We start from the raw sequence: 26,386 nt of genomic DNA on the forward strand, positions 1-26,386 counted from the left end.
TTTTCCTGCAACTACTATAAACGTAAGGAATGTGTATGTAAATATTAACTAATTAAATAAGTGGAGAATGTTCCTAAGAGTCTCATTTATATGATAGTATTTCCTTTAGCCTATTTTATAATTTATAATTTTATAAATCTTTCCTTAGATTACCACAGCCTAAAAATAAACCTGCAGGAGCCAGGATGTTTGGAGAACGCTCTGTAAGCAGATTTCCTTCAAAACCCAATGTAGGTAAATCACTGCTTCATCCATGAAATGGGTCTTAACAACTCTCTCCTTCATTTAACCAAGTGATATGCCAATCAAATGAGATAGTATATGTAAAATTGTGCTGAAAAATACAATGCTATGTGAAGAGTGGGTTTGGGGAAACATTATTCTGTAATTATTCGAGTATCTTTTATGTATCATACACTGTGATAGATGTAGAAACTGAAAAATGATAGGATCCTGGCCTTCAAAGAACCTTTCCTTGTGGCAGGAGGAATGATTGGGGGATATATTTTCCTCAACTCAAAAAGCGAGGCCTACAATGGAATATTAGAAAACCCACCAAGTCTGAATTACACTGGACTCGTCCATCATCAGCATAACTCAGCAGACGAGTGTCAGCAGTTGGCCGGCCCACAGCATTCTTCTGTCATGGCAGCCATTGTGTCCAGCCCGTGGGCAGCTTCCCCTCTAACCCTGAGTGTTACCGTGTGGTGTGCTTTCTCTCCACTCACCCCGGCTTGGTCCTCTGACTGGGATGGGTCAGAGATTAGTGCTGAAGAGCTGTGCTAAACCCTGGCTCATAATTTTAGTTCCACAGTGGATTCTTCTGAATAATTTATCACTCAGCTCACTAATCCTTCAGATGAACTTTTTGACCTTCTCAAAAATTTCCAAATAATGGACTGGATTTCAGGTACAGTGCATCAATTAGTAGATGCATTTCACTGAACTATTCAACCAGATATGTTTTGACCAAAAAGCCACGGTGATTTTTTTATCTCCTGTCCCTATGTACAAGCCGATTGCTTTATCCTGCGTCCACCTGAAGAAACAAACAGCCAATTTTTCTTCCAGAGTTGGAAGAGATAGGGTGGCTACGTAAAAACTTTGCACTATGTATAAAAACCATGGGTGGCATTTTATTGGCAACTGAAGAGTTTTGCCAAGCGTAATTTTGACTTAGCAGTTTCTGTCTTTGTATATAGACTCTAAAACTTGACCATTTAGTTTCTGGAGAAATAGCTTATTCTGGAGTTAAAAAAGGAAAATACAAGATGAGCCTAGAACATCCTGTGGTGTCAGAAAGTAAGGAAGTGTTTAAAAAAAAAAAAAAAAAAGATGACATAACAAATTCAGGAGGGAACCCTGAATAAACCCCTGGCCAAACCTGATATAATTCCAACAAGAAAATAAGTAGAATAAGGTAGTATTGGATTATAACCCAAGAAATAAAATAAATATCCTTATTCATATAAACAAATGGGAGAGAGGATAAAATAAACCTTCCTTACAGAAGAACGTGATTTATTACCTTGCAGGTAATAAATGTGGAAGGAATGAGTGATAATAGAAAATTGCCATTAGAACACCACAGTAATCATTATTCTAGGCAAACTCCACAGGGAATACTAAAATTAGTAAGTGAAACTTTAGGAAGAAAGAGAATATTTGTATGACCTTGTAGTATCTCACCCAAATTATTACTGTAGTTGTTTTAACATCTGTCCACAAATTCTTTGATAGCCCTCTCTCAGGAGATGGATCTCAGTTTACCTCCTTTCGAGTATAGGCTATATTATCCCCTGCTTCTGACAAATAAGGGTCGGGAATGAGAAAAATAGGTCCTTCCAGAGGAGAAACCTGGCACATACCACCTTCACCAGGTGCTTGGTTAACCTCATCAGTTATAAGTTGTGTTCATATCATGTCTCCCCTAATGAGACCTAATAAGGGGAGCTATATCCCTGATATTCTTCCCCAAAATCTATAACCCCAGTCTAAACATGAGAAAAGGCCAAAATTTAACCCTAAAGGGGAGAGAGTTTCCACACAGTTCCTGACCAGTATTCAAAAATGTCTGTGTGAGAAAGACTGGGACAGACCAATCAGCTGGCAGGTCTGAGGGACCCAATGAGACATGAGGACTAAACAACATGGCATCCGGGACTGGACCCTGAAACAAGGAAGGGACCTGAGTGGGTAAAGGATGAAATCCAAGCAGTGTCCAGAGTTGGTAGGATTGTTTATTTATTTATTTGAAAGACAGAGATCACAAGTAGGCAGAAAGGCAGGCAGAGAGAGGAAGGGAAGCAGGTTCCCTGCTGAGCAGAGAGCCCGATGCGGGGCTCGATCCCAGGACCCTGGGATCATGACCTGAGCTGAAGGCAGAGGCTTTAACCCACTGAGCCACCCAGGCTCCCCGGTAGGATTGTTTAGTAGTTACAAATGCACCAGGATTCCGTAAGGTGTTACCATCAGAGGGAGTTTGACAAAGTGTGTGTGGGTTCTCTGCACGGTCTTCATGATTCCAAGTCTAGAATTTTCAAATTAAAAAGAGTAAAATTTGAAAAATAAAATGCGACCCTTGAATACAGTGTGACTGCACTGGGTTGTGTTAAAGATGAAATGTCCCACTTCTGGGGAGATGAACAGAACCCTGGTGTCCTTGACTTTATGTTAACCAGAGGTGACATCTGTTTCCTCTTTAATTCCTCATTTTTTTTTCATCTTAAGCAGTATCAAAGAGTTAAATGACAAAACGGGGAGATTGTTGCTTTTTTTCCAGTTCATCTTGTGTTGTAGGAAGTACCTCACGCTGAAGAGTTTTTGGATGACTCAACCGTCTGGGGTGTCCGCTGCAATAGAACCCTGGCGCCCAGTCCGAAGAGCCCAGAACACTTCACGGCTGCCGCACAGCTTGCATCCACACCTTTCCACAAACCACCTGCGGATACAGGGCCTTCTCTGGAGGATAAAGGTGTGTGACACGCCACTGGAGTGTCTTGTCTTCTACCAACTTCAGTTCTTTCAGGATTAAGGCTTTCTTCTTGGAAATTCTAAATGGAAGTTTAAAGATCATCCAGAGGAAACTTAAAATCCATTCACTCTATTATTACATGTATGATCTTTTTCTTTTGACATTCTGTTTTCTGAAAGCCTGCACATTTTAGAAACTTAGTAACTGAGATTATCGGTAGAACAGGAAAAAAACCTACAGAAGCCTTCAGAGGCAGATATGCCAAGTCCAACCCATCTGTACAGGAGATAGGTGGATGTTACGTTTATTACAAACAAAATGGCCATGACAGACAAGTTACCTGAATGCAAAAAGTAACGAACATTTGTATTTTAAGAGTAGCAAATAGCAAATTTTAGTCCTTGGTATGTGTCTACAGATTCTATTACTTTGGAGTTGTACTACACTCAGGAAAAACATTTTTTTTTTTTTTTTTTTTTTTTAGTGACTGACTTCAAGAGAGTAATGATAAAATGCACAGATAGTTCTTATTTCCCCTAAACCTAACACTCGCATATCAAAGATCTTTATCTGAATTAAATGTTAATAGATGACATTGTCATTGAGCACAGATAATTATTACCTATTAAGTACCAACCTACAAACTATATCGACAATTAAGGACCACTTTACCATTCTGATGAGGTTTTTACTAGCCAAATTCCGTCACTGTTGACACTTTTTTATTAAAAATAGTAATTGTTCCTCAAAGCAATGCAATGAAAGAATTGTCAAAGAATTTCACTCCCCTACACGGAAGCATATTTTAATGTGAAGTCTGAGCCTATAGACCTAAAGATTTTTAACTGAGGAGTAAAAAAAATTTTTTAAAGAACTAACCCAGTATATTAACTTTCTTTTCTATATTTTAAAGGAGAGTTTGGTTGGAATTTGGACAATTGCCAGGTGCCATCACAAGGTTGCTACTTTAACCAAAAAAATGTTAAAGTATTTTCCATTTGGGAAAACAAGTTTAATCAGTCGAGTCTTTCAGAGTCAATATTGGCTATTCTTGGAGTATTTGCACTTTGGTTAGATAAATAGGAGCTAATGTTCTAGTTCTAAAAAGTTTTAGCACCTGTTTGGTGATTCAATATCTGAAAAACTTTAGCCCAGTGTAATACTTGGCTTTGCCATATATATATATCAGTCATATATAAATAGTCCACATTTCTTTTTTTCCTAAGATTTTATTTATTTATTTGACAGAGAAGTAGAGAGTACAAGTTGGCAGAGCAGCAGGCAGAGGAAGAGGGAGAAGCAGGCTTTCTGCTGAGCAAGGAGCCTAATGCGGGGCTTCATCTCAGGACTCTGAGATCATAACCTGAGCCGAAGGCAGATGCTTAACTGATAGACCCAGACGTCCCACACTCCACATTTCTTACTAGTTTGTCTTTCTGTAGATAGTTTTTATTTGTTGATTTGTTTTTAGTTAAAGAGAGTGGTGGTTAGTATTACCAGGTATCTTCCTGATGTAAACACTCTAAACCAGTTTAATCAACTTAACACTAACTGACTAAATAAAGCAGTCAGACAGAAAGACACCCACATCTCTGCCCTCCAGATGCATTTCAGTGTTTCACTCTCCACGTCCTTGTCCTCAGGTTCTTCTAAAGCAGGGTGCGTCCTCTGCCCCTACCTGAAACCTCCACAGGGGGCTCATCCTGCCCACAGCAGTCCTGCCACCCTTTGGACTCTTTTCTCTTGAAGGATTGAATGTGCAAAGTTGAAATGCTCACAAATAATTTATAATTTTATAAATAATAATTTAGTAAAAAATTGAAATGCTCACAAATAATTTATAATTATAAATAATTTAGTAAAAAATTACTAAAAAAGTTTTTTAGTAATTTTTTTCCCATTTTAAAAATATTATGGAACAATTTATCATGGAACACCATTCTGAAATTATAATGAAAGTCAATGTAAGAGAAATTCTGGACTTTATAGCCATATGAAATCATTTGCATGCATAATGTCTGTGTCTTATTTTCTATATATTTCAGAAAATGTGGTTGCAAAAGAGTACGTCCATGTGACTCTGGATTCTTGTGAAGAAAACGTGGGAGAACCCTCAAAAGACAGAAAGTTCAGGTATGTGAGGGCGGGTGTGGTTCTGTCAGTCCACTGTCACTCTGGCTTTGCTTTGAGGATATAACAGAATACCTAATTCCAACCCTTCGAGGCAAATGAGATCTCATTGACTTGCAGGTATAAGCCAGAAGCTACTCTCTATAGCTACACAAACAGTGATAAACCTAAACCCTGGGTCCATCCGGGCAGTGAGAGAAGCAGCTGGGGTTGCAGAGAGTCTCGGTGGGAGTAGCTCCTGTGACTGACTTCTACTCATTTTGAGAACAGAACTGCACTTAACTCTTACCAGCCAAAGTAAAAGTGTAAAGACTACTGCAGAAGTGAGCAAACACATACTTGTTTCTTTATACCCATTCTAATTGAGAAAAGCAATCATTTTTTTTTTCAAGAGGAAGACAATAGAATGTTTAAGCCTCTTAGGTATTGATACAAAATGGGGGCATAGCATAGATGAGGGCTTTGCAGAAGTAAAATTCCATCGTATTTGAAAGTTTGGTTAATGTAACAGACACTGAAAGTGGCTGTAATCGTTTGACTATTTGTTATATTCCATTGTAATGCTGATACTTTTTATGTACTGTATCCTATAATTAATCCTTACAGTAAATTTAGTTGTAGGAACTATTCTTTCCCACCATTACAGATGAGGAAACCAGGTCTAGAGAGTTAAGAAATGACCTAAAGTCATACAACTTCTAATTTGCAGCACTGTAATTTCAACTCACATCTCTAATTTCGGAAGCCTTGCTCTCACAACTATGTTGTACTGCCTCTTGTTATCAAAGACCTCTTCTTAAACTAAGACCCCATTGGATGAAAGACCTGAGCAGAATTTACAAAAATAAATAAATAAATAAATAAGCATATAGAAAATACTTAACTTCCTAATAATACAATCAATGCAGATGAGCAGAAGTTGCCTTTAATTTAAAATTCTGCCCGATAGGCAGTCTGTCACCTTCCACGAGGAATCTTCTACATGTGACTAAACTTTTGACTCACAAGAGTCATAAGCCATAAGCCACACTTGGCAGAAGATTAACATAGAAATATATAGGACAAAAATCAGTTGTCAGGGAAATAACTATCCAAGACACTATCATCTTTGACCCGCATGAGATAATTAAGTTACAAGGAAACCCTTAGGACCAAGGTACAGAAGTTTCCCTAGTTAGAAACCTTATTTCTGTGGGTGTCAGTGGCTCTCGCAAACTACAGATTTAGATTCCCGTGTCCCCACAAAGAATAGGCCCATTACTAAGGTCCTCATACCTGAAGCCTGAGCCTGTGGATTCCCAGCATGTATTTCTAATCCTCTCAGTCCAGCACACAGTTCCAGTCATGGTCATTGTTCACCATAAGCTGTAGTGACAATGAAACTCTGAGCTTTCCAGTTTTCAGGAGAGAAGAGCTAAAAAAGTAACCAAAACTCAAATTCTCATGGAGAAGGGAGAAGGGTTTTACTGATAACTTATACACTCACAGTAATTTGGATACTCAGCTAGGAACAATTTATATATGTTTGAAAATAATTGTTTCTGTGTGCATGAATACCCCTAATATCTGATTTGTTGTAATATCAAGCATTGAAAATACTCCCATTTGACTACCACATTTTCTCCCAATAATAGATTTTGTTGGCTATGCTTGTGGGATAGATTAAAATTGCCATGATCTGAAGAGGGAGGACTTACTCGTGTCCTCCTCCTATATGAAATGGCTGAACAGAAAATTGATTAATTAAAATATTGAAAGTATTTTTAATATGAAAGAACCAGGGAATTATTCTATTCCAGCATACACCCACTGAATTAAATGACAGGTAGTGACTAAAATCCATGATAGGACTATGGAGAAACCTAGCAGATGCCACATTTACCAAATGATCAAGGTTAATTTCGCAGTGACAGCTCATGATAGTTATGCATTGAGAAGGGTACTTGACCTCTGAAACATTCTTCACAGTCTAGTCATGAGGGAAGCATCAAAGGAACCCAAATTAAGGGACACTCTACAAAATACCTGGCTGGTACTCCTCAAAACTGACAAGGTCTTGGGAAAGTAGGAGAAAGTAGGAAACACTTAGAATCACCAATGAGAAGGGTGTAAAGAGGCGTAAGTAACTTGAATACAACATGGTATCCACGATTAGATCCGGGAGCAAATAAAGGGCCCTGTGTGAAATTCAACTGAAGTTTCAAGGTTAGTTAAGAGTACTACGACAAGGGCGCCTGGGTGGCTCAGTGGGTTAAGCCGCTGCCTTCGGCTCAGGTCATGATCTCAGAGTTCTGGGATCGAGTCCCGCATCGGGCTCTCTGCTCAGCAGAGAGCCTGCTTCCCTCTCTCTCTCTCTCTGGCTGCCTCTCCATCTACTTGTGATTTCTCTCTGTTAAATTAATAAATAAAAATCTTTAAAAAAAAAAAAAAAAAAAAAAAGAGTACTACGACAAATGTTGGTTTACTGGTTTTGACAGAGGATCTGCTGTCACGTGAGCTGATAACATTTGAGGAAATTGGGTGAGGAGTATATGGGAATTTTCTATGATCTTTGCAACATTTCTTTAAGTCTGAAATTATTCCAAACCTAATTTGTTTTCAAAAAAATTCCTTCCAGAAAAAATGCCTGTCAAGTAGTAAGAATGCAACAGGAAGTTGCATGTACATGTGTATTTTTATAGTGGTGCATACTTATACATGTGTTGGTGTATGTGTGGCATAGAGGTGGAGGAGAGTTGATGTGTGTGGAGATACGTACATAGTCGAATCTTACTGTTTGCACTCATTCTTTTGTATAAAGTCAGTGCAAACTCTGAGTTTCCCAACACTGAACCATTGTTCCTAGTTTGGTTCCTGCGAGCCTCTGTTCACAACATTTTGTTTAGAGACACCTTAATTTAATAAATTATGGTTGATTCATTGGCATTGAACTCAGGGCCAACAGCACTAAAACTCATACCTGAATGCAGCTTATCTAATACATATTTTCTCTGTAAGACACATTGCGGCCTTCTCAACCTTAGGAACACTAGCCACTTTAGCACTGCACTTAGAGGGACGTCTTAAACGGTAAAATCACAAAAACACAGAAAAATATATTACTAAACATACTGTGAAAGGACACTGGTTTACAGTGTGCAAGCTGACATGAGAACACAGAGCATTGCCTTATTCCATTTCCGGGAGTGTGTATGTTGGGTGACACGTTCTCAACATCCTGCATGTCTGCAGAAGCGCTATGAAAATTGATTTTAGAGATCACGAATGAGTTTTAGCACATAGGCAAATACACAAATATGGGATCCCTAAATAATACAGATCAACTATGTATGTGTGTATAGAGAAAGAAACTGTTAGGTTGCTGGATTATGACATTTTCTATCTGTTTCAGTGCTATACAAGAAGCTGTTTTGGGATAGAGTTCAATATTCAGTCTTGATTCCCAGCTTGATGACATCTTGGGGAAATAAACCCACCCATCCCCATGTTTCCCATCAAAGAATATACATTGTTTTAGCTTGCCTATTTATTGACTGTGTTACCATGTCTTTGATTTTATCTCTATTCATACTGTACTGGCTAGGTATTTGCATGTATTTGTTTGAAGAAAATGCTTTGATCAACTCTTTGTAAGGCAGTTTTGAAATGTCATTTATAGAATGAAAAGGAAACTTTTGTGGGACTTTTTCATGTGATCACATCCAATAGACTTGTAATCATGGGTTTTGTCTCCTCTTGTCTATCCCTTTAACACATCCAGCTCAATTCAAGAGAAAACCCCAGAAGCCGCATTCCCTGCAGACATATCTTCAGCATCCTTGCTCCGTGGGAGCCAGCCTGCAGCAGGTGGTGTGCTGGCCAGTGAGGTGGCACAGAGCCTCGAGGCTTGTAAACTCACGGACACTAACCTCACCGTCGCAGAAGATCCACCCGGCGCTGGTGCCGGGCACCAAGCAGAACGGACGCAGACTAGTTCACTTGAGAATGTCAACGCTTCAAGTACGAACAGATGTTCAGTCTTAATTGTGTCCCCGAATCAGGACAATAGCCTAGTAAAAGCTGTTTTGTGGAAGAAGCTCAAAGAGCAGGGACTTGAATGTCATTGAGTAGAATACAAGTTCAGACAAAACTTGCAAACTAGATCATAGTGTGACACAACATAGAGCAGTGGAAGGGCAAATTAATTTGTTTTAATTTGAGAAAGTATCAGAATCACTACCATTGGAGGAGGGAGTTAGAACTGGAGGGGCTACTATGGCAGGCATTGAATTTAAGACAGGTACCCCCATTTTCCAGCCAAGTAAGCAGCTCAGGGCTTAACTCCTTTCCCCTAATTACACGGGAACAGTCTTAGGTAGTCTTGCATCATGGTTTAGAATACAGACTCTGAAGACTGACGAGGTTCTAATCCTAGCTCCACTTTAGGCAGTCATGTGATCATGGCCAAAATCATTTCAGTTCTCTGTGGCTCTCGTTCCTTTTCTATGGAGGAGGGGTGATGATCCTACTTCAGAGTCTTCTTATAAGGACCAAGTAGATTATTAAACATAAACTACTCAGAACAGGGTCCTACATACACTTAACACTACGTAAATGTCAATCATGCTGGATTAGTCTTCAAAAACTACCACTAAAATAATTTTTTATAGCATGCTAAACTGAGCAGAAACTTTATTCTTTTTTAGAAATGATTTCTTTTTTGTGAACCCAAAGTACCTCTCATGCATCCAAATTCCTCATAGATAATATAAGTATTGAAAGTCCTTGTATTTTGTAGATAGAAGTGGGAGATGTTAGAACTAACTGATATCCAGTTCGGCCTTTAAGACATAATTATGTTAAAGGCAGAATCTAGCAGTTCCAGGCAAGTGGAACAGATGCTTTTGGGGTTCATTTCCTTTCTCACAACTAAATGTTGATCTAAAATAACAATGAATTGTGTATCACTAGCCATTTTGATTTTTGCAAATGGTTATTATTTGAATCAATGCTCTTTTAAAGATAAGGCTTTTGAAATCTTATTTAGTGAATGTCTCTACTTGTTTTATCTGTAGTTTCTTTGGGAAAATTCTTGGGTACTGAGTTCATTTTCTTTTTTATGTTCCCATTTCTTTTAAGACTTGACTGTTGAGAATCCATGGGATGATACGTTGATTCTCAAACTTTTATCTGAGCTTTCTAAGCCGGTGAGATCCTATCCAAATTCTTATGAATGGCAGTGTAAACTTCCAGCCATCAAGCCCAAGACTGAGTTTCAACTGGGTAAGGACTATATGGGTAAAAAATTTTTATCTCTTGCTTCTATGTAGAAAGTCGATGGTAATTTATGCATATGTGATTCTTCTTCTGGTACCACCTATGTACGCCACTTCCCTCAAATAAAGAGTTATAGATTATCTGTAGTACTAAGCTGAAAACATTTTGTTAAGCCATGACTGTCGGATTTTGATTCCTGTTGGGACTATTACTTATAAAGGACAAGTTGGTAATATCTATCAAAGTAAAAAATGCATAGTTTTAGACATCTGTTTTTAAGAATTTCCTGCTGATACGCTTGTATACATTCAAAATGACATATGTGCATGTAAAAACAGTAGATTGGAAACAACATAAGTGTCTTTGGGGGACTGCTTAAATAAATAAAGGGATACCTGTACAGTAAAATATAGCTTGCTCTGTACTGATAGGGAATGATGTCCAAAACATGTTATGGGCACACTAGTATTATATGCTGTCTTATATTTCTTAAAAGGGGGAAGATAACATATACTCATATTCAGTGCTGTTTCTAGAGAACCCTTGAAGCATACTCAAAACTGAGAAAAATGGTTAACAGGGTGGATATAAATAACAGTGGAAGCAAGACTTCTTGCAAGATAATTTATACATACGCACACATGCACGCACACACACACACACAGCTTCTCCTATTGACAGCTTGCATTAGTGTGGTACATTTGTTAAAGTTCATGAACTAACATTAATACATTATTATTAACTAAAGTCCACAGTTTACATTCAGGTTCATTCTTTGTACGGTCTGTAGGATTTGACAAATGTATAATGGCTGGCATCCATCATTACGGAATCATCAAGAGTAGTTTCCCTGCCCCCCCAAATCCCCTGTGTTCCATCTACTCATCAGGCCTGCCCTCTACCTAAAACCCTGACAAGCACTAATCTTTTTACTCCTGTCTCCATAGTTTTGCCTTTTCCAGAATGTCAGATAGTTGTAAAGACACAATATGCAAGCTTTTCACATTGGCTTCTTTCACTCAGCAATACACATTTAAGATTCCTCCAGGTCTTTTCATGACTTGAAAGCTCTATCTTCACCATCGCTGGGAAATATTCCATTGTGCACATGTACCACAGTTCATCTGTTCACCTATTGAAAGACATCTTGGTTGCTTCCAAGTTTTGTAAGACTCCTAGGCAGTTTTTGTGTGGACAGAAGTTTTCAAGTCATTTGGATAAATATCAAGGATATTGTGATGGCTGAAACAGGGGAGCATATGTTTACTTCTGTAAGAAACCGCCAAACTGCCATTTTGTATTCCCACCAGCAATGAAGGCGAGCTCTGTTACTCCATATCCTCACCATCATCTGGTGTTGTCAGCAATTTGGGTTTTGGCTGCTGTAATAGATGCGTAATGGTATTTCATTATTGTTTTTCATTTGCAATTCCCTAATTACATATGATGATGTACATTTTTTTCATCTTTATTTGCCACCTGTGTATCTTTTTTGGTGAAATATATATTCAGATCTCTTGCCCATTTTTTAAAAATCAGGTTGATTGATTTCTTAATTCTGAATTTTTTCCCCTGTTTTCCTAATTGAATTTCAAGAGTTTGTTGTGTATTTTGGATAACTTTTATCAGGTAAGTGTTTGGAAAAGATAGTAACTCAGTCTTTGGCTTGTCTTTTCCTTCAATTAACTGTGTCTTTTGCAGAACAGAAGTTTTTAAATTTTGAGCAATTCATTTCTTCCATGGACCATGTTTTGGTGTTGTGTGTAAGACATCATCTGCAAACCTAATGTCCCCTAGCTATTCTGTTACCTTTTAGAGATTTTATAGTTTCATGTTTTACATTCATGTGTATGATCCATTTCGAGTTAACCTTTCCTGAAAGGTGTAAGTTCTGTGTCTAGATCCATTTTTGCATGTTGATGTCCACCTGTTCCATCAGCATTTATTGAAAAGGCTATCCTTTCGTTACTGAATTATCTATTTACCTATATCACACTGTTCTGATTACAGTAGCTTTGATAGTAAGTCTTGATATTGGATAATGTCAGCCTTCTAACTTGTGCATTTTGCCTTTCCACATTACCTTTAAAATCAGTTTGTCAATAACCACAAGATAACTTGCAGGGATTTTGATTGGAATTCCATTGAATCTATAGACCAACTTGGGAAAACATGCCATCTTGACAATATTGTGCCTTCCTCTCCATAAACATGGAATATCTCTATTTAGATCTTCTTTGATTTTTTAAAATCAAAGTTTTATAGTTTTCCTCTTATAGATCTTATGTGTATTTTATTAGATTTATACCCAAGTTATTTCAGTTTGGAGGATGCTAACATAAGTGGTATTGTGTTTTTTAAATTTCAAATTTCACTTACTAATTTCTGGTACATGGGAAAGCATTTGACTTATATATTGACCTTGTATCCTGCAACCTTGCTATTATCATGTATTAATTCAGGAGGGTTTTGTTGTCGATTCTTTGGCATTTTCTGGCTAGACCATGCTGTCTTCTACAAGGACTATTTTATTTTTTCCTTCCCAATCTGTATACCTTTTATTTTATTTTCTTGTTTTATTGCATTAGGCAGGACTTCCAGTACAATGTTGATTAGGACTGGTGAGAGGAGAAATTCTTGCCTTGTTCCCAATCTTAGTGAGAAAACATTTATCTAGGTTTCCCCGCCCCCCATTAAGTATAATGTTAGCTGTTAAGTTTTTTGTAGATGTTCTTTATCAAGTTGAGAAAGTTTTCCTCTATTCCTAGTTTGCAGAAAGTTATCATGAATGGGTGTTGGATTTTATCAAACATTTTTTCTGTTTCATAGGATAAGATCATATGATTTTTCTTTTTAGTCTGTTCATGTGACAGATTCATTAATTGATTTTTGAATGTTGAACCAGGCTTGCATACCTGGATTAAATCCCAGTTGGTCATGGTAAATAACTTTTTTATACTTGTTTTGGATTTTATTTGCTAATATTTTGTTGAGGATTTTTAGATATATGTTAACAAGAGATACTGCTCTGTAGTTTTCTTGTAGTATTATCTGTCTGGTTTTTGGTATTAGGGTAATGCTGGCCTCATAGAAGGGGTTGGGAAGTACTCATTCTGCTTCTGTCCTCTGAAAGAGATTGTGGAGAATTGGTATAATTTCTTCCTTGAATATTTGGTAGAATTCACCAGTGGACCCATCTGGTCGTGGTGCTTTCTGTTTAGGAAAGCTATTAATGATTTGATTTCTTTTTTTTTTTTTTTTAAAGATTTTATTTATTTATTTGACAGACAGAGATCACACGTAGGCAGAGAGGCAGGCAGAGAGAGAGAGAGAGGGAAGCAGGCTCCCAGCGGAGCAGAGAGCCCGACGCGGGGCTCAATCCCAGGACCCTGAGATCATGACCCGTGCCGAAGGCAGCGGCCTAACCCACTGAGCCACCCAGGTGCCCCAATGATTTGATTTCTTTTCTCATATTCCTATGTGAATTTTGGTAGAAGATGTCTTTCAAGGAATTGGTCTGTTTCATGTAGGTAATCAAATTTGTGGGCACAGAATTGTTCATAGTATTCCCTTATTATATTTTTAATTCATGGGATCTGTAGTAATGTCCTCTCTTTCATTTCTAATATTAGTATTTTATGCCCTTTCCCTTTTATTCTTAGGTCGCCTGGTAGGGACTTAGGGGTTTTATTGATCTTTTTCAAAGAATGAACTTTTTGTTTCATTGATAGTCTCTGTTGATGTTCTGTTTTCAATTTCACTGATATGTGCTCTAGTATTTTTAGTCTTAATTGGACAATTTTTTTCTTTTTTGTTTTGTTTTGTTTTGTTTTGCCTGCTCTGATTATTTTTTTCCTCTGCTTACTTTGGATTTAATTTGTTCTTTTTCTAGCTTCCTAAGGTGGAAACTAAAATTATTGATTTTAGATCTTCTTTCTAACGTATGCATTTAATCCTATAAATTTCCCCCTAAGCACTGCTTTTGAGGTACCCCACAATTTTAATAAATTGTGTTTTCATTTTCTTCTTGTTCAATATTTTAAAATTTCTCCGAAGATTTCTTCTTTGATTGATGTGTTATTTTAACATTTGTTTTTTAATCTCCAAGTATTTGGGGGTTTTCCAGCTATCTTTTCTGTTATTGATTACTAGTTTAATTCCACTATGGTTGGAGTACATACTTTTCATGATTTCTTTGTTTTTGTTTTGTTTTTTTAATTCAGTAAATGTGTTTTTTATGGCCCAGAATGGTCTGTCTTGGTGAGTATTATGGAACACTCACCAAGTGAGCTTCAAAGGAATGTATAGTCTGCTGTTGTTAAATGAATTAAATGAATTATAAATGTTAATTAGATCCAGTTGATTAGTGCTGCTGTTTAAGTCAGTCAAGCCCTTACTGATTTTTTGCCTGTTGGGTCTGTCAATTACTGATAAAAGGGTGTAACAGTCTCCAACTAGAATGGTGCATTCATCTGTTCTCCTTGCAGTTCTGTCAAGTTTTGCCTCAGTACATCGATGCTCTGTGGTGAGGTAATATACATTAAGGATTGTTATACCTTTTTGGAAAATTGATCCTTTGTCATTATCTAATACCCCTTTTTATGCCTGATAATTTTCCTTGCTCTGATGTCTGCTCTGTCTGAAATTAGTATAGTTATCCCAGCTTTCTATTTATTAATCTTAACATGTCATATCTTCCTCCATTTTACTTCCTCCCTTTACTTTTCATCTATATATGTCTTTAAGGTGTTTTTCTCATAGACAACATATAGCTGGGTCTTGTATTTTTATCTACCATGATAGTTTCTGTTTTCATTGGTATATTTAGTCTACTGATACTTGGAAATATTACCAATATAGCTGGAGTAGTGTCCACCATATTCGTTACTGTTTTCTATTCATTGCCCTTGTTCTTTGTTTCCTTTATTTTCTTCTCCTCTTTCTTCCTTTTTTTTTTTTAAGATTTTTAAAAAATTTATTTGACAAATAGAGAGATGCCCTCCATAATACCCACCACCAGGCTCACCCAACCTCCCACCCTCTCCCCTCCAAAACCCTCAGTTTGTTTCTCAGAGTCCACAGTCTCTCATGATTCCTCTCCCCCTCCGATTTCCCTCAACTCCCTCTCCTTTCCATCTCCCCATGTCCTCCGTGTTATTCCTTATGCTCCACAAATAAGCAAAACCACATGATAATTGACTCTCTCTGCTTGGCTAATTTCACTCAGCATAATCTCCTCCAGAGCCATCCAGGCTGACTCTGTCTTCTCTGGTGTTAATTGAGTGTTTCTATTATTTCATTTTCCCTGTTAGCATTTCAGTTATACCTCATTTTCTACTGTTTTTCATAGTTGCCCCAGAGTTCGCAGTATACATTTAGAATGAATCCAGGTCCACCTTCAAAAAACACTGTAACATTTCACAGGGGATGTCAGGTACCTTATAAGAGAATTTTACCCATTCTTCCCTCCTATCCCTTATAACCATCCTGTCACTCATTTCACTTATCCTAAGCTGTACTTAAATTGTAGCAATTATTGTTTAGAACATTTATCTGTTAGATCAATTAAGAATAAGAAAAGAAAAGATTTTATCTTAATTTATTACTTTTTCCTGCACTCTTCTGATCTGAGTTTCTTGTCTATCTCCTTGTCCATCTCTCTGAAGAACTTCTTTTAACATTTCTTGCAAGTCAGGGTTACTGGTGACAGATTCCCTTAATCTTTGTGTAAGCAAGTCTTTATTTCTTTACTTTTGAAGGGATAATTTCGCTGGGTACAGAATTTTTGCATGGTCGTTTTTCCTTTTAACACTTACTCCATTCTCTTCTTGTTTGTGTGGTTTCCAGAGAAGTCAATGTCATTCTTCTTGCTTCTCTATAGGTAAGTGGTTTTATTCTGGCACCTTTTGATATTTTTTTTTCTTGTCTTATTTTCTGCAGTTTGAATACAACTTGCCTAGGTATAGATTTGGGGCTATATTTCCTGCTTTGTGTTTTCTGAGGTTCTTAGATCCTTGATTTGGTGTCTGTCATTAATTTTGGAAATTTCCCAACTATTATTACTCTAAATATTTTTTCTATTCCTTTCTCGTTTTCTTCTGCCTTCTAATATTCCCATTACATATATGTCACACCTATTGTAATTGTCCCACAACTCTTGAACATTCTTTTCTATCTTTTAAATTTTTTTTTTCCTCTTTGCAGATCAGTTTTGGAAGTTTCTGTTGACATTCTACAAGCTGACAATTCTTTTCCCAGCCATGTACAGCCTATTGCAGAGGTCACCAAAGAACATCTTCGTTTCTGTCATAGTGGGCTTTTTTCCTAGCACTTTTGATTCTTTCTCAGAGTTTCTATTTGTCTGCCTACATTTCCCATCTGTTCTTGCATTTTATCCTTTTCTCATTACAACCCTTAGCATATTAATCATAATTTTTTTAAAAAATTCCTGGTCTTATAATTCCAAAACCTTTGCTATATCTGTGTCTGGCTCTGATACTGGCTCTGTGTCTTCAAGCTGTGTTTTTTGTCTTTCAGTATACTTTGTCGTTTTTGTTAGAAGCCAGACCTGATCCACTGGGTAAAAGGAACTAAGATAAAAAAGGCCTCTAATGTAAGATTTATCTGGCTTGAGATGAGGCTTTGTTTATTATTTCTTTTCAATGTAGAGGCTAAACCTTCCATTCGTGCCCTTATTTCTGTCTCCCCTGTTAGCTTTGGGTTTCCCTTCAGTCTTGTCCTTAAATGAGATCTGAGGTGTTAGTTGTGTCATAATCCCTCTGGTACTGGCTCCAGTGGTGGCTTCTGCTCCTGGGCTTCTGTCTGGCAAGCTGTGATTCTTTGTATCCACAGGTCTGTCTCCCCAGTTTCAGAGGCCACAGTTTGCCCTTTGACTTCAGTTCTTTAGTGGATCTTTGAAGACATGTTGATTTTCAGTTTGTTTTGTTTTGTTTTGTTTTTACTGTGGGGGTGGAGAGATGACTTCCAATCTCCTTAACGTGCCAAACTAGAAACCAGAAGTCTACTTTTTTAAAACTTGATTTTGAACACGTGGATTTTTTTTTTAATTACTTAAAATCTGTTACAACTTGATATCAGTGGTCTTTCTCCCCAAACCAAGCATGCCACTGTTATTAAAAATAGCAGGACAAGTTGAGTTTGAAGGATATTCTACAACTGATCTAATACTTGGAACTGTCATGGTCACCTAAAAGAAAAGTTTGAAACTGTTACAGTTTAGTGGAGGAGACCAATGAGACTTGATGGATTTGTCCTGAAACAGTAAGAAAAAGCTAGTGAAATCCAGATATGGTAGGAACCTACCATTGTGTGTTCTATCTTTACGACAAAGGCACTATGGTTATTAAATGCTAACGGTAAAGAAATACTGGGTGCAGAGTAAACAGAAACTCTACTGTCTTTGTAACTCTTCAGTAGATTGAAAACTATTCTGTTTTATCATTATTATTTATTTGACAGAGAGAGACAGTGAGAGAGGGAACACAAGCAGGGGGAGTGGGAGAGGAAGAAGCAGGCTTCCTGCCAAGCAGGGAGCCCGATGTGGGGCTCGAACCCAGGACCCTGGGAACATGACCTCAGTCCAAGGCAGCCACTTAATGACTGAGCCACCCAGGTGCCCCAATTGAAAACTCCTCTAAAATAAAAATTTTACATGAATAAAAAATTGTAATTATTCTGCTAAAAATACTGGTGCAATTATACTTTGCCCTTTTTATCCACGTGTAAAATACTTGAGGTTTCCAAAGGCATATGGTAGAGCTTTGTGCAGCACTTTACAGAGGATCTTTGTGTGTGCTTTCGAACATTACAACAGTCTTGGCAAGTAGACAGCGCAGGCATTATGCCTTTGGTATGAGACTGTTGGTGAAGAGAGGATGTCTGCCCCGTTCCTGCCATTCAGTGGCAGGCCTGGCACCCAGTAGTGCTGCTTCTGTTCCCCTGGCCCATCATTTACCAAGGGGAGCTGTTTTGTAGCAGTATTTAACTCATTTAAGAAGAAAAATATCTCCGGAGGGAGCTATATCCATTTGTATTTATTAAAGCAAGTGAACACCAATAAAATCCTACAAATACAAAATTTACCAGAAATAATGTTTTCAGCCCTTTTTTTTCATTTTGACTCTTCTGTCTTCCAGGTTCCTTGCTGGTCTATGTCGATCACCTTCTTGGAGAAGGGGCCTTTGCCCAGGTCTATGAAGTTACCCATGGAGAGGTGAATGATATCAAAAATAAGCAGAAATTCGTTTTAAAGGTAAATAATCTGAGGGCTTCATTGTATAGTATAGAAATGAATTTTAGAACTCGAGTTTGTCAGCCTCTTTTTTCTTTTTCAAGACAATGGTGATTTCACTGAGGTCTAGAGTCCACGATTAAGAAACAAAAGCCATATGGCAAGGATTTAGAAGGGTCTTGCCACAGAAATGATCTCACAGCAAGTCGCATATTTGAGCAACAGTCCCTAGCTTGTCATCACTTTTTTTTTTTTTTTAAGATTTTATTTATTTATTTGACAGAAAGAGATCACAAGTAGGCAGAGAGGCAGGCAGAGAGAGAGAGGACGAAGCAGACTCCCCACTGAGCAGAGAGCCTGATGCAGGACTCGATCCCAGGACCCTGAGATCATGACCTGAGCCGAAGGCAGCAGCTTAACCCACTGAGCCACCCAGGCGCCCCTTGTCATCACTTTCTACCCCACATTTTTTATTGGGGTGGAAGTTGCTTTCTGACTATCTTTTTCCAGAACATGAGGCTGGATGTGAATGTCACACACCTGATTTGCAGGTCCAGAAGCCCGCCAACCCCTGGGAGTTCTACATAGGGACCCAGCTGATGGAGAGACTGAAGCCAAGCATGCGACACATGTTCATCAAATTCTATTCCGCCCACTTCTTCCAGAATGGCAGTGTATTAGTAGGGGATCTCTACAGCTATGGCACGTTGCTAGTAAGTGTATTCATCATGATGATGCGAACAGGAGCTTGAAGGCCATCGTTGGCTGGTGCCTGGCACATACCTATAGCTGGAGCTTCTATTGGAGTGGTGGGTGAGGGGTGAGAGCAAAGCCCTTGACTCGAGAGCTCCTCTGTCCTGGGAGACCAGTTCAGGATTCCCTTCTGTGTTCTTTCTAGAATGCTATTAACCTCTATAAAAACACCCCAGAAAAAGTGATGCCACAAGCTCTGGTCCTGTCCTTCGCGATCAGAATGCTCTGCATGATTCAGCAAGTGCACGACTGTGAGATAATTCACGGAGACATTAAGCCCGACAATTTCATACTGGGAAACAGGCAAGTGTTGCACTTTGTACGCAGTTCTTACTGTGTCCCTCACAGCCTTTCCTTATTTGTGCTCATGGTGCCTGGCCCTTGTTTGTGTTAATACAGATTTTTGGAACAGGATGGTGATGACGATGATGTATCTGCTGGCTTGGCGCTGATTGACCTGGGTCAGAGTATAGACATGAAACTTTTTCCTAAAGGAACTACATTTACAGCAAAGTGTGAGACCTCTGGTTTTCAGTGTATCGAGATGCTCAGCAACAAGCCGTGGAACTACCAGGTATGGAACTCAAGGGAGAGCTTTGAAAATTGTTTATTTTGCTTGCTATATATATATTTTTTAAAGATTTTATTTATTTATTTGACAGAGAGAAATTACAAGTACACTGAGAGTCAGGCAGAGAGAGAGAAGGAAGCAGGCTCCCTGCTGAGCAGAGAGCCCGATGTGGGACTCGATCCCAGGACCCTGAGATCATGACCTGAGCCGAAGGCAGCGGCTTAACCCACTGAGCCACCCAGGCGCCCCATTGCTTGCTATATTTTTAAAATGAACTTGGGGATCTCCTTAGTTTGACCCTATCTCATCATCCTTGGACTTAAGACCTTAAGTCCTTGGACTTAAGACCATGCTCAAGTGTTGTTTTCAGTGATGGACACACCCCACAGCTAGAGGCTTCTGGGTGCAGGTGGAGGCCAACCACCAGAATCCAGGGGAGGGAGGGAGAGGACTTCTAAGCTGTCCATGTGCAAGAGAGGTTGGAGTGCTGTGTTTGCCTCTGGACAGCAAAATGGAGGACTTGAGAAGGATGTGGTAGCTCCAGAGGAACCACTTTAAAGGGGCTGCCTCCAGCAAGTCGCTGGTACACTTTGATACACAAAGTGTACCAGTGGGGCCCTGAACAAATGGCTTCCCAAAAATGACTTAAAAGTAAAATCCTGTGATGATTTAACTAGCTACCGAAGTAGAGACCTCCTCCTATGCTGATGCATAAGTTAGTATTCTAGTCACGGATACTTAGATTTTCTTTATAGATTGACTACTTCGGAGTTGCTGCAACAGTGTACTGCATGCTTTTCGGCACTTACATGAAAGTGAGAAATGAAGGAGGCGTCTGGAAGCCGGAAGGTCTTTTTAGGAGGTGAGAATTGGTGTCGGAGCTGCAGTGGGAGAGCATACACAGTAGAGTGCTGGGTTCCATCTGGTAGAAAACGGGGTCTCGGTCACGGCCTGGAAACCCCCCTGTCTTGGGGTAGACACAGCACAGCCAGCGAGTCACACAGCTGGGCAACTGCAACTTGGAGTGGGGGCAGCCGACACCCACTCAGACCCAGCAGAAGCGGGCGGAGGGGCGGGCCTCCATACACTGGCAACAGTTTCTCCTTACCCTTCAGAGAAATCACTTGTTCTCACTGAACCATCGATTTTTACTTGTTTTCTTGCCTTTATAAATGGGAATCGTGCTGCACATACTGTCCTAAAAAGTGTCTTCTAAGAAGCGAAGGAAATCATGTATGAGAAAGAATGTGCCTTGTTGGTTGTAAAGTAACATGACAGGGCAGCTGGCTGTCCCAGGGCAAGATTTTAAGGCCCATCCTTATGTGACTCTAGTTTTTGTAAGACTGTTTTCTCATCTGTAAGATGGTAGTGAAAATTAACGACTAGCCTAGAACTCTTCCTATCAACGCAGATGGCTCTTAACTCTATGTCACATGAGCGAGCTGTTGGTGGTGTTTGCTACATGCATGTTCATGGTATCACTTATACTTTTGTTAACTTTTTTAAACATATGTAGAAGCATACACTCACCTTTAGTATCCAAAAAGCCTAATGGAGTTTTACATGTTTATATCTTGAGGAAACTTAAGCTGGGACTCCCCCGACCCCTCGTGTACACACCCACCCACCACAACCAAAAAAAAAAAAAAAAAAAAAGCTGTTGGCAGTAATTTTACAAAATGTAGCATCAGTTAACAATAAAATTAGATTCAGGCCCTGAAGGAAAACTTAGAACAGCTATGATTTATTCTGCCTCATGAATCATCAAATTTAGCAAATACTTTATTCCTTCTCTTGCTCCTAATCAAAGGACCAGAGAGTTGTTCTGAAGGCTTCTCTCTGACCACCAATGCCCTCAGCAGGCCTGAGAGTAATAGGCTGGATTTAGTTGTGTTCTGCTCTGTCCCCATTGCCTTATCTCTATGCCATGGGGGTTTTGCAGTTCATTCTCATGCTTCCAGGAGCTGGAACTCTGACCCTGAGCTCTGTCCTGAGCTCTAGCCCAGCCTGTCTCCCTCGTCCCAGCACGTACGCTGTTGAGCTGGTCAGAACCATTCAGCCAGCTTCTCAGATGCTGACGGTATGGGATGTAAATCTAGCCAAAAACTGATTGATTTTCTAAAAAATAAATAAATAAAAGAGAAAGTTCTTCCACTGTAGACTTATCACTACGCTAAGACTGCTTAAGTCCTGTTTTTGGAGTAAAGTGTGTCTAAGACATTTAGTTGGGTCTTTAGTTCCTCTTACTTGTAATAGATTCAATATCCCGGTGCTTGATGCATTGGGTTGTGTGTAAGTGAGGTTCTTTTCAGCTGTCCAAGTGCGTGGAAGCCAGAGGCAGGAGTGAGGTTGCCCGGCATGTTGGACACTACAGTTTACCTGGTATTTTATGCATTGTGTCTCCAGGCTGCCTCATCTGGACATGTGGAGTGAGTTCTTTCACATCATGTTGAATATTCCCGATTGTCATCATCTTCCGTCTTTGGATTTGTTAAGACAAAAACTGAAGAAAATATTTCAACAACACTATACAAACAAGATTAAGACCCTACGTAACAGGCTGATCGTACTGCTCTTAGAATATAAGCGTTCTCGAAAATAAAAAACGGACATTCCTTAAAAATCACTTCGTAAATGCTGGCCTGCTCACTCTGATCCTTGAGGTTTTCCATATTTCTTGTTTATGTAAATGTTTCTTAAAAATAAAGTCCACAAAAAATATCTAGGTGACTTGGTTGTTATAAATATTTCATCAAAGTGAACAACCTAGTAAGGCACCCCCACATTGCAGGTGATGGGGCACCTCTTGGGATGCAGGCATTCGGGAGAATAATTTGGATTTGAATATTTTCTAAAAAGGCTTTTAAACATTCTCCTCTTCCCCTTTAAGCCAAAAAAGGGGTAAGAGCTTTTTTCTAAGGTGAGGGTTTGTATTTGTATATAATAAACAAATTCTCCAAAGATATTCAAAGGATTTCAAGTTTTTATGGATAAAATTTGCCTGTTCTTTTTTTTTTTTTTTAAGGCTTATTTACTTATTTAAGAGATAAGATAGGGGGAGGGGCAGAAAGAAAGAATCATTAAGCAGATACCCTGCTGAGCAAGGAGCCGCAGGCTGGGCTCCATCCCAGGACCCTGAATCATGAGCTGAGCCAAAATCAAGTCAGGGGCTTCACTGACTGAGCCCCTCAAGCACCCCCAAATTTGTCAGTTCTTTATTGTACCGTTCTGCAGTTCTATCCCTGGGAAATGTAACAGGTATAAACCTTAAGCTTCTTTATTTTTTAAAAGCGCCTTTCAAAGGAATATATCCCATCTTGAAAATAGTTTTACAAGCTGTATAAATCATTAATTACCTCTACAATTATAGCAGCCAACTTAGCATTTATTGGCTTTTTTTTTTTTTTAAAGATTTTATTTATTTATTTGACAGAGATCACGAGTAGGCAGAGAGGCAGGCAGAGAAAGAGAGGAGGAAGCAGGCTCCTGCCGAGCAGACAGCCCGATGCGGGACTCGATCCCAGGACCCCGAGATCATGACCTGAGCCGAAGGCAGCGGCTTAACCCACTGAGCCACCCAGGCGCCCCATTTATTGGCTTTTAAAGCTGGAAGTGTCCTCTCTCCTTTCTTTAGCATTATGTTGAAAAGAAATCTGAGGTGACACCCAATTCAAGAGCACAGAGCGAACTGCTTCATCCTCCCAGCCACCGGGCTACCTGTTCCAAGAGTAACCGCGGCTCACTTTTTTTTAATCTTTACAAAAATGATTCTATGCATATTTCTGTATATTTTTCATACCACTGGCATATTGTGTTTTTTTAAATTTAATGTATGGGGTGTATATACATGTAGGATGGTCTCATTTTTGTTAATGACACTAATATTTCATTATATGCTGTATCTGTAAATTCTTTGAAACAAATTGCAGGGTCAAAGGTTGATACATTTATTTATTTATTTATTTATTTATTTATTTATTTATTTAAAAGATTTTATTTATTTATTTGACAGAGAGAAACCACAAGTAGTCGGAGAGGCAGGCAGAGAGACAGAGGGAAGCAGGCTCCCCGCCGAGCAGAGAGCCCAATGCGGGACTCGATCCCAGAACCCTGAGATCATGACCCGAGCCAAAGGCAGCGGCTTAACCCACTGAGCCACCCAGGCGCCCCAAAGGTTGATACGTTTAAAATGTTATGTTAGGGCGCCTGGGTGGCTCAGTGGGTTAAGCCGCTGCCTTCGGCTCAGGTCGTGATCTCAGGGTCCTGGGATCGAGTCCCGCATCGGGCTCTCTGCTCAGCGGGGAGCCTGCTTCCTTCTCTCTCTCTCTCTCTCTCTGCCTACTTGTAATCTCTCTCTGTCAAATAAATAAATAAAATCTTTAAAAAAAAAAAAATAAAAAATAAAAAAAAAATAAAATGTTATGTTAGTGGGCACCTGGGTGGCTTGGTTGATTAAGCATCTGCCTTTGGCTCAGGTCATGATACCAAGATCCTGGGATTGAGCCCCGCATCAGGCTCCCTGCTCAGTAGGTAGCCTTCTTCTCCCTCTCCCTCTGCCTGCTGTTCCCCTGCTTGTGCTTTCTCTCTCAAATAAATAAATAAAATCTTAAAAGAAAAAAACAAAAAAAAGGTCCTATAATTTTTTGATACTAGTACTGACTTAAATACTTAGGACTAAGCTTTTGGTTGCTTAAATCACATTAGATCTAATTTTTTCCTATTTTTCCTAGCTGGTAGTTTTGAATATATGAAGCCTGTTCGTTTCTGTTAAAAAAAAAAAAAAAAAAAACGCTTTTCAGACAATTCTTTTGAAGTTCCCCGGTAAACAGTCTTCAGTATGAAAACCTTGTGTATGTCTTTGCCAATTTTTTACTGCCGATTTTCCTCTTACTGGCTGTTGAGAAGAGGGCTAAGCACCGGTGGCAGCTGGCCTCCCCGCCTCCTGCTTTAGAGGGAGCTCTTCTCACCTTGACCCAGTAAGCTCACGACCCAGTAAGCTCACATGAGGGAGACATGTTTCATCATGTTGAAGAAGCACCCATCCATTGCTTCTTTTTTTTTTTTTTTTTAAGATTTTATTTATTTGTCAGAGAGAGAGGGAGAGAGAGAAAGCACAGGCAAATGGCAGGCAGAGGCAGAGGGAAAAGCAGGCTCCCTGCCGAGCAAGGAGCCTGATGTGGGACTCAATCCCAGGACACTAGGATCATGACCCAAGCCTAAGGCAGCTGCTCAACCAACTGAGCCACCCAGGCATCCCTCCATTGCTTCTTATAAACGTGAATTATGACACGTTTCTAGTTTTCTTGCCTGTCTACACATTTATGTCAAAATAATCAAGTACTGATAAAGCCAAGTTTGTGGAGTTTTTTTTTCTTTTGAAAATGACTGTTTTCAGGGGAAAACAAGACAAAAGAAGATAAGGCTGCTGTTTGCTAACCTAAGAGCAAAATGTGTCCACCCCTGGAAGGCAGCTGGGGGTGCCTTCAGTCTTGGGCAGGGAGGACACTTGGTGGTCTGGCCCCTGTTGACATGCCCTTTGTTCCCACCAGCCAATTCGCTATTACTGGATCTCCAGCTTCAATCACACTCCCGATACCCTCCGTGTTATTCACACCAATAAACTCAGCCTGACCACGGTGTCGTCCCAGCACTGCTGTTGCCCATCTGGTGTCTGATCTATGCCAAGGGCTTTACTTAAATAAACTTCACAGTCTCATTTCCTAGCAACAGCCTTTCCTCTAGGGAGAAAGGCTCCATCTGAACAAAGTAAGTTACTTTAAGCATTTCAGCCAAACAGTCTTTTTTTTTTTTTTTTTTTTTTTTTTGGTCCATTACCTGGTACAAATTATAGCAATCATCTTTAATTATAAATTAGTTGTCTGCATTGCACACATACCCACCCAATGTTTATCTGCACAAGGGAAAAAGCTCTAACCAAAGGACAGCTGGAATGTATGCATGAGAAGTCAGCATTGGGAGGGAGGAAACACAGCTCACGCCAGTAATGAGCCTGTACTTTCCCCGAGAACAGAGCTGGGTCTTATCCATCCATGTCCCCTGCAAAGCTGAGCAGGGGTACAGGTTATGCTAAGTGCTCCCGACATTGGCTAGACTCAATGTGGGTTCAGATTTAATATCTGCCTCGGGTCAAGACATCTCATATTCATTCTTGGCCCTGGACTCCACGTTCTAAGTTTTAGCTAAGAATCAATCTGGTCCCGACTCCTATCAGTTCCTTTTCCCTGTGGATCACATCTGTGGTCTAAGGAATGATTCTAAAACTGACTTTTCTAAAGACTAAGGACCTGCAAGTGTAACTCCCGCTTATCAGAAGTAAGAGCTATTAAATAGCTGGGCATTTGGCACAGTGTCTAAGGACACCCACAAGCTATTACTACCCTACACCTTCCTCTGCCACTGATCCTAGGACTCCTCATTCTTGGTCTTCCAT

At 39.4% G+C, this 26,386-nt stretch overlaps 1 protein-coding gene and 1 non-coding gene across 2 annotated transcripts in view; both read left to right on the forward strand.

Moving 5' to 3' along the window:
* BUB1 (BUB1 mitotic checkpoint serine/threonine kinase) overlaps positions 1 to 22,794 on the forward strand; it is a 44,892-nt gene extending 22,098 nt beyond the window's left edge. The window contains exons 15-25 of the mRNA XM_059188412.1: positions 149 to 230; positions 2,800 to 2,974; positions 5,020 to 5,107; positions 8,865 to 9,103; positions 10,223 to 10,366; positions 18,517 to 18,632; positions 19,163 to 19,324; positions 19,510 to 19,667; positions 19,764 to 19,938; positions 20,691 to 20,797; positions 22,342 to 22,794. Of these exons, the coding sequence (XP_059044395.1) occupies positions 149 to 230; positions 2,800 to 2,974; positions 5,020 to 5,107; positions 8,865 to 9,103; positions 10,223 to 10,366; positions 18,517 to 18,632; positions 19,163 to 19,324; positions 19,510 to 19,667; positions 19,764 to 19,938; positions 20,691 to 20,797; positions 22,342 to 22,537 (1,642 nt within the window). The 3' untranslated portion in view covers positions 22,538 to 22,794. The remainder of the gene's footprint in view (positions 1 to 148; positions 231 to 2,799; positions 2,975 to 5,019; positions 5,108 to 8,864; positions 9,104 to 10,222; positions 10,367 to 18,516; positions 18,633 to 19,162; positions 19,325 to 19,509; positions 19,668 to 19,763; positions 19,939 to 20,690; positions 20,798 to 22,341) is intronic.
* LOC131808741 (small nucleolar RNA SNORA29) lies at positions 6,702 to 6,841 on the forward strand. Its single transcript, XR_009344941.1, has one exon. It is a non-coding gene; the product is annotated as a small nucleolar RNA SNORA29 (small nucleolar RNA).
* Positions 22,795 to 26,386: the final 3,592 nt, after the last annotated feature.

This window comes from Mustela lutreola, chromosome 9, assembly GCF_030435805.1.
Source record: "Mustela lutreola isolate mMusLut2 chromosome 9, mMusLut2.pri, whole genome shotgun sequence".
NCBI lineage: Eukaryota > Metazoa > Chordata > Mammalia > Carnivora > Mustelidae > Mustela > Mustela lutreola.